The sequence below is a fragment of the Pyxicephalus adspersus genome, chromosome 1 (genome assembly GCF_032062135.1).
Source record: "Pyxicephalus adspersus chromosome 1, UCB_Pads_2.0, whole genome shotgun sequence".
Taxonomy (NCBI): domain Eukaryota; kingdom Metazoa; phylum Chordata; class Amphibia; order Anura; family Pyxicephalidae; genus Pyxicephalus; species Pyxicephalus adspersus.
Window position 1 is genome coordinate 46,592,129 of NC_092858.1, and position 9,328 is coordinate 46,601,456.

General features: G+C 37.6%; 1 protein-coding gene across 1 annotated transcript in view; it reads right to left on the reverse strand.

Moving 5' to 3' along the window:
- Nucleotides 1–5,019: 5,019 nt before the first annotated feature.
- LRRC63 (leucine rich repeat containing 63) overlaps nt 5,020–9,328 on the reverse strand; it is a gene marked incomplete in the record, with an annotated part of 8,448 nt that continues 4,139 nt past the window's right edge. The window contains 2 exon segments of the mRNA XM_072409910.1: nt 5,020–5,223; nt 6,618–6,857. Coding sequence (XP_072266011.1) covers nt 5,040–5,223; nt 6,618–6,857 — 424 coding nt within the window.

Sequence of the window (9,328 nt, forward strand, 5' to 3'; positions counted from 1 at the left end):
TTGTGTTTATTCTATAGTTTAATAAAAGGTGAATTTTATTTTTCACCAAAACTAAATGTTTCCAATCTGAGCCAACACACAGCCATGTTGCCTCTTTAAAAATATTAAGGATGAGGGTTCTATCTTGGGATAAAAAAAAAAACTGCTTCTCCATAGATAAAATGAAGGAGTGTAGTCACACGAGGAGAGAAATTTGTTACTGGCTGGAGCAAATAAAAGAAAACCAACCCAGCCCCAATACCTAAAGACCCACAATATACAGTATACTACATATGTGTTCTTGAATTTAGATGCAATTCATACACTTTTGGCATTTGTTTTTTTATGGATCTATGTAAGCTCCACCCTAAATAATATAATTGGTGTATTAAGATTAGACAATTTCAATTTTTTTTACACCTTATTAATCCTTTAGCTTTAAAGAAATGATTTTTGCTTTCACAGCATACATAGTTGTTCACATTAGTGCAGCGGTTGCCAACCTTTTGGACCTCACAGACCACTAAATTCATACTTTTAAATCCTGCAGACCATTATAATTTGAATTTTTTTTGGTGTCTGATGAAGACTGTGGAGGTTCTGATTCATTGATCAGCTCATGGTTAAGTGAAGTATTACTATTGTTACTATCATGCTCACTATAGTTGCATTATCTTTGGTATTACTAAAGAAATGCAAAATATTTGTTTGCTTTTTCTCACTCATTATGCGTTTATTTGAATCTAAGACCAAACAAGAAATGATAGTTATCAAAGTCAAACTATTTGATGCCATTAAATATACCAGTTAAATGAAATACACAGTTAAGGTCATACTTACCTAAATAGAGCATCTGAGAAATAAAAAAAATAACTGGATGAGAATTGGTATTTGCGGAGCGGGGTGACTATTGTAATAGTCAAAACAATACTGAAGCGTACGGCTCAGCAACGGTTGCCTCATACAACTGTCTCTAGTACAGTTCATGAATTTAGCGCAATTTAAAGGTGAAAATTTTCATTCAGAAAATAACAATTTATTAGAATATTATTTTTGTTTTATTGCTAACAAAACCTAAAAATTGCAAATATTGTCCAAAATTTTCTCCCGGACCAGCGGTGGTTGGTGCCAAAAACATGCAGTTAGACCAATTGGTTCTATTTGAAATTGTCCTTTCTATGTGTGGAAAAGAAAAAGGCAAACAGCTCAAGGTGGGGTGGCAAGTTGCTGGACACAATTTGGATTCACAATTGTAATATAAGAATAAATCTTAAAAAAAATAAAAATGACTTTCTGCTACTATATTAATCAAACAGGCTCAATACCGGATCTGGCTTTGCAGTTTTGTTTCATGGAACCAGTTAAATTACTAATTTTTGTGAGTTGTGTGCTATCCATTTTCTCTGCTTACCTAGTAATGCAATATTTTAAATACTTTGTTAATTTTCTCAGTTTAAAAAGTAAAATGTCATATAACCTATGCTGGGGTCGTGTTTAAACATGCATAATTTCTGATAATTTTGGTACATAATTATTATTGAAGCAGTTTTATTTCCTAAAGCCAAACATTTATTAAACCTGAAAAAGGTTGAATCAATGTTAGACAGAATGACTGGATTGTATTTTCTTTTTTCTTTTCTATGTAACGCATGTTCTCAAAGATTTAAGAAGTGGTTTCATTAGATATCAGTTATTGGTTTTTAAAAACACAATGGCACACTTTAGATGTTGACTTCTGTTCTGAGGATGTAGGTATGGTTTCCTTCTGGTGAACCTCAAATGTAATGTCTTATTTGTGCAAGCAATGCTGCACAGTGGTTTGATCCATAAAGGAAATCTTATATTTACAGATGACGAGAGCTACCACTGCTGAGCTCATTGTAAAGAATATTCATTGCCTGGATGTATAGCACACATCAGAAAGACGCATGCTGGTAACGTGACAATTGTCAGAAAATCTGAGCTCTACACTTATTCTAGGTTAGGGATTCAGGGTGTATTACAAAGCAGAGGAGCAGAACAACAACAACCAGGTAAGCTGTATATTATACAACCAGAAGAGCAATGGCTGCTTACATAATCTCTCACTGAAAGATCTGCTTTAACACTTCAGTGACTGCTTAGTTTTGCTGAAGGGAGGAAACTACAAAATACCATGTTTAAGTCTTTAAGAAGTTCTGATCACTCTATTTGGTCTGTGCCAGATAATCAGGAAGTGTAGCATACATCTTCTTCCATCAGAGGGCGCTAATTAATCAATTTATATTTACACATTGCTTATGTAATTTACTCTCTTTGGTAAATAAAGTTTCGAGAAGATTGCCACCATATTTAAAATGTTCATGTGCACTTGTCTAAATGAAAGCTCATTATTTCAAAACTCAGATAAAGACTCTGCATCTGTTTGGACATATTATTATAATTTTATAAACAGGTCTATTTATAAAACGGTGAAATCTGACTTCACTGAAACATTATCTGGTGGAGTTTCTCCCAGGCCTCTATTTCAACGACAGTAATTGTCCCACCAAATGTTTCAGTGAATGTCAAATTCACGGTTTTATAAATAGACCTCACAATGTTTGCAAGATCAAATGCATATTGTGCAACCAGACTGTATAGGTATGGTGGGTTTTAGTGCTGTACTGTGGCTTTTGTTAATAGCTGACAGATCCAAACTGCTTTATATATAATGTAAGGATCTGTGTAGTTTTTTAAATACACAATGAATAGATTGTTAAAGTTAAAAAAAACTTTATTAGACTTACCAGAGAATGTACAGTACTTGTACAATCAGATTGCAGTGTGTACAGCTACCATAAACCTAGGTGCTCAAATAATTAAACTCCTAGGATTGTAATCCTGTGGTACAATGTACTTAAGAGAATTTACTCAGAAGGAACCCTTAAAATAATTTTCAGATCTTGCTTATAATACTATATCCACAGCTCACAGTATATTAGTGTGTTGGCCAATGGGATAAATATCACCTTTACAGTTAGCCAAAAAGATCTTTGGTGTCACTTAAACTGACCTGCGAGGTCCAATCATTCATTGCGCAAGGAACTCCTAGCAACTTCCGGAGGAATGCTGGTTGAGAATCAGCACTGCAGGGTCTATTCCAAAGTAAAGGTAACAACAAAATGAACTGGTTGTGGATGTCAGTCCAGAGCCTGTATAAATGTGTACAAATTTGGTACATATACTCCATCATTTGATTCTTCCAGTATTATGTGTCTATCGTTTGGATGGAACTTCAGCAGTTCTGTTTACGTTTGAATAGTATAGAAGGGTTAGGATTTTATTGCTGTTCTGTCTTGTCCATTTTTCTGCTGTTTGCATTCTATTTGGGAAAACATCCTCATTATCTTTACAGAACCAAGACTAGAAATAAGTATGGGTCTCAACAGAGGAGACAGACTGTAAAGAAACCCTTTTCTTGTTTGACCCAAGCAGGTATGTCTGGAGTTTTACATTGATTATCGCAGTCATTCTTTTTCTCTCACGTCCGGTTTTGAAACTTCCTCTGTATAGTGTTTCCTCCTATTGCTCAGCTGAGGGGATTTTAAAACAACATACAGACAACAATAAACTGTTTGTGCATGAAAGAGTTTTATTTTCTGTCACATATTACAGGAAACAACACGAGCAAGCTTTTTTAATGCTGAGTGTAAACCCAGAAAAGGAAACACAATGATAACATGCTATTATGTACTAATACATAAGAAGTGATCCAAGGTGGGAAAAGGAAGGGAGTGGCTTCTGACCAGTTTGTAAAACATTCCACATGTTATTTGTGGGTGGTCACATAGTGCCGCCATATCTGCCTGCCCCCTAAGGTCCGGAACGTCTAACACAGGGGTCAGCAAACTTTTTGGACTACTAGGCCATTTCAGGAGGTCAAGAAGGCACACACAGCCAGAAGAAACAAGGTCCAATGAAAGGTTTTTTTCGAACCGTGACTGCAAGCGAGCAGCCTCAGTCTTCGGCTCATCTGCGGTGTAGTCTCTGTACGTGTGTGCGTGCTTGGCATCGAAATGCCCCTTGAGATTTGACCACGTGAAAGTGCTGTTGGTGTTGTTGCACACTAAACACAGGGCTTTGTTGCCCCGTTAGATGAAGAAAAATTCATCAGTCCATTCGGGGTTGAGGTCAACCTTCTGGAGACTGGTAGCTGCAGGTTGCTTCTGCTCTTTAGGGATAGCAATTGGGGTTACTGTGTGGGAACTCAATATCGCGGGAACTCGCGATAACACCACAATTCAATTAGGCCAGATCCAACAATAAATAACTAAGGGGGCGTTAGGCCAGACTGGAATACTGGCTAGACCTTATCCCGCCTAATGCCTGGAGTTTGCCTACCTGTGGTCTAATATTATATCAAATCCACACTGAGAAGATAGGAGGCTGTGACAGCCCCTGAAAATACAAGTTCACTAGCTGCCCCGTTGGCTACAGTATTTTCTGATCCAGAAAACAAATGAAGATAAGAAGCTCTAACTCATTTCTGATTGTTCCTAATCTGCATGTTTGTTCTAGGTCTGTTTCGGAAAACCTACAACCAGCGTTTTTCATAGATGGTTGACAATGGCATCCCTGTATTTCAGAGTTCCTTTTAAGGTGGATTTATGCCTGGTATAACCAATGCAGCCCATTATGTCCCTTTCTCTGCAGAAAAATCCAAACACAAAAGCCCTGACAGAGTAAAAGACCCAATGACTAATTTTGAGGACTCATGGAGGACAGATCTTCAGAATACTTTGTTACAGAAACACTGCTGCTTTGCCTATTAAGGTGAATAGTCCCAGTTAAACCCAGGGATACCTCTAGCAATTATATGCCGATCCTTGCTTCCACTAATGCAAGGTGGTGGTGTAGAGTGTGGTTTGCTCCCATGTGCCAATGCTTGGGTCTCACAGCTAGTTGCTTGAGAACTGACAAAGGGGTGGATGTCACAATTTCAAATTTTGTTGCCAGCTGTGATGTAGAAAGAACCATCAGGGAAGTGTTGGAGAAGAATGTCATTAGGTCTGGAAGGGAGGGATTATGTGTTAAGACTTTCAGCTTTCATACAGATGCTTAGTAAGAGATTCTGTCTGGCTCATGAAACTCTTGTAACATGATGGTGAGCATGTGTGAAACATAAATGGAAGCTTGCGGATCCCAAAGATTTTTTCACAAGGTCGAATAAATCGCAGGCCTTCCCCTGATAGGGCTCCCCTGCAACAATCGCACACTTTAACCCTATGTGAAAAAGAAAATAGGGAAAAAGTAAATTGAGGGGCTTCGTTTAACAGGTACAATCAGGAAGCCATTGTATCCAATCAGATATTGTTGCTTGTTCATAAACAGCTAGGTTCTGTCAGCTTCTGAATACCTTGTTATCTTATTAACTTCTGAATACCTTGCTATCTTATTAACTGGTATTAGAGTTAGAGTGGCCATAAACTGCACCCCAAGTGAAAACTGGGTTGGGTAAAATAATGCTTGGTGTTCAATTTATATACAATATCCATTACATTTGGACAAACTATGTAATGTGATGGTCTATTCAAACAATCCATTAAGCGCATTAAGTGCTCTTTTAAACAGAACTTCACTCTAAGCTATCAATGTAGTTTTTGGATTTAAAACCCCAACACCAGTACATCAGTGATTGGCAAGTGTGAGCTTAACTTCTCCTTTTCTCTCTCTGGTGTGTATTTCCCTTATAAATACAATCAAAGAAACTGAAGAGAGAAAATATTTTTTTTTTGTGGCAAAAGTGTAACTAACTACAAACAAACAAATGTACAGTAGTGGTAGGTTAATCCAATATAAGACAAGTTTTTTTTGTAGTCTCAGCCGCTAAAGGATATCAAATTCTGGCGCGTTTTGGCCTTAGGCTTCCTCAGGGGAGTGTAAAATAGGACACTGCCCCGAGGAAGCCTAAGCAGGCAAAACGTGTTGGGTTTTGAGATTCATTAATTTTCATAAAAGCATCTGAAATTTTGAGCCTCAACATGAGGTTAAAGACTTTCAACATAAGCTAGGAAAAATCTGTCTAGATTTGAGTTTTTAATAACCCCATATATCCTTTAGGGGCTGAGATTACAAAAACCTTGTGTTATATTAGGTTAACCTACCGCTAGCGTGGATTTGTGTTTTTGTAATTAGTTTTGTTAATACTCTCTTCAATTTCTTTGATTATATCTACAAACTAGGGGGTTGGCACAGCTATATTCTTTCTAACCTAATAAATATCAGGCAACAAACTTTTTCCACTTATTCCAAATGTAAGAGCCACATATTCCCCATATAAGTAGAATAGGAAGAATATAGCCCAGGGAGATAAGCTGGGAATATCAATTGTTGATTTACAGAAGGTCAGGGGCAGGGGAAAAACTTTTGCTAGGAACAAGCAGGAAGCTGCAATGTCTGCTGTGTATGGATGTAGAAAACTATTGGTTAAATGCTGTTTCCAAAAAAACTAATTAACCCAAATGCAGAATTGCAAATATTTTTTTTTCACTCAGATCATTGCAACCAAGTCTAATTAACAGTAAAAGGTGCGCGTACAAAATATTGGCACTACATTAATCCACCAAAATAATATTTGCCTATGTATCTTAGCACATTTTGATCTCCATGTCACTTACTTCTGTAGTATTTCTTTGGCTTCGCTAGGGATGTCTGCATAGTAGAGGAACAAGCTCTTTTTGGCAAACGCCATGGCAGCCAGGTCAAGCAGGCTCTGTGGCTGGATGTGGGTGTTCTCCCCCCAGAACAGGGGGTGCATATGATTGTTGCTCACACGTAGCTGTTTCAGCTTTAGTTTTAGTGCCCCACAGGGTAATGCTGGCAAGCTGTTTCCTTCTACATTCAGGAACTCCAGAGCTCTAAACAAATACAGATTATTTACAACATGAGACTTGGAGATGCATACACAAATTTCAGATACTTTGTTTTATAGTACATCAGCTGCATGAGGTTGTCATTACTATTAGGGATTATTTTTCCTAAAATATTTTCAGGATCAGCAAACATTTACATTTAATAAAAGTAACTAATTATAACCAAAACAGATGACTTATATCTTATTGAACTATATAAAACAACTGATTACATAAACTCCAGGCCTAACAAACTGTGCGACCCACCCTCACCATTCCCTTCATTTCCACTCCATTGCCATCCTATTCTCACCACTCCCACTGTCTGATTACTGAGTCCTTCTTTCTCCTTACCATTCTCACTCTCTTGTCACGATGCCCTCTCTTTCCTTCATTTGTACCCCTTCCCACAGCAATATGAATAAAAATCAAAACAGGTGAAGTTTCAGCAGATTCATTCATCCATTTTCATCTTCTGAAATCAAGTATCTTGGTTGTTTTTGGTGTCAAAAACATGGGCAAACAAAGTTTATACTTTGGGTGGTAAACAAATACAACAACAGTCAAAACATTTATTTTACTTTGGATGAAGTATTATAAGTAATTAATGGTGAAAGCCCCTGAAGTTTTTTTTTATCTTCCATCTTCCTCTTCTGACACAACAGAAGGTATGAAAAAGCCTCCTCAAAGAAAGGAAAATATTGGTTGTAACTTGAACAAGTGTCCCCATTTAATAATTTCCCCTCTATTCATGGTCTGGTGGCAACTCAGAGTTGTGGTTTCCCTTTCACTTTTAGTCCCACTGACACAAGCCACCCACTGACACTCGTGCACAAAACATATAAAAGACAATAATCTGTTCATATGCCACATAGATTTTTTTTTCAGTGGATCCTGGAAGTCCCACTAACCCCACAGACAACCAGAACTGAAGCTCATTGCTATTCTGCAAGCCAATGGCAGCACCAATATTGGCTACCGAGGTCATCTCATAGGTTGTGGAGACCCAGTAGTATGGCCGGACTCCATGTTGGGGCTGAAGTTGTATGTGTTTAGGGGTTATCAGGTAATATGACTAACAATAAAGAAAACCAGCAGGTATCGTATATGTCTACTTTTTTATTCCTATTGTTAGGTATACAAAAAAGCTGGATGTTACAGGTTGGCAGTCTATTATTTATCTCCTACTTTCTGCTCATTTAAAAGAGCACTCAAAACCCACTTTTTCAAACTTGCCTACCCATCTTCTTCTGTCATTTGAAATCCTCACTACTTCCCACCACTACATAGCTCCACCCCCAATTGTGTGGTAATTCCCCCACCTCCTAGATTGTAAGCTCTTCATGGCAGGGTCCTCTCCTCCTGTATCACTGTCTATATACGTCTGTCATTTGCAACCCCTATTTAATGTACACCGCTGCGTAATATGTTGGCGCTTTAGTAATCCTGTTTATTATTAATAATAATAATATCTGTCACTGATAGCTGCACATTGTACTTGTTGCTTGGCTGATAAGTCAAAAGTTGCCCAAACTTCATCTAGACCGTTGCACAACAATACACAGTCACTAGAAACAGAAAAGGGAAGGCCAAAGCAGCTGATGATTTCTTATTTTTTAGTTTGATACCTAAGTGAGCTACCATTTAATATTAAGTATTTATTACTGACACCTCTGTCCTTCTTTTAGAAAAGTTTTATTTGTATCCTTATCCTGACATTCACTCCCCTTAGCAATGATGCAGAAGTAAGGTAAGCCTGCTCCCTGCCAACCTTTTACCTCGTTATAGTACAGCGAGTGACACTGTGACATTATGTTCCTTTTCCAGTACCACGCACACATATTTCCTGTGACAAATGTGCAACATGCCATTTAGCAGCCTGTGTCAGCGAAATACTCTCTGAATTTATCTAATCATAAAGACGTGAAAGCCATAACCTAATGCAGTAAAAGTATGAAAGTTAAGATTGACATTTATTGGTATGATTTCTAAATGCAAATCTTTTAACACATACAAACCAACAAGCCTTTTTTAAATAAGGTGGAAACAATTTGCTTACACCTAGGCAAGAATATGGGGTCCTCTAAACAAGGGCCAATATATGGGATTATGGCATTAACTAAATCATTTTCAGACTCTTTGTACACCATTAATTGTTTGCTATTGTTGTCTATTAGAAATATAACAAAAATGTGTACAACTCCTGGCATTTGAGTACTGGATTTGAGGACCCCCAATCTCCAGCAGATAGCAGCTAAAAAGCTAGAAAAGTGATGATTTAGGTTGTGGTTTCATGTCCACCCAAGGTGTAAGGATCCATATAGCTGATGTATCACATAACTGACGTAACATAACCCCAAGCACTCACCCATATGAGACTAAAAATCCTGTTATGTACCAATCCTACCATCAATGTGATGTTTTGAATTCAAACTAATGGCTCCACTATGTAACTTTGTGGCACTGTGACACTTATA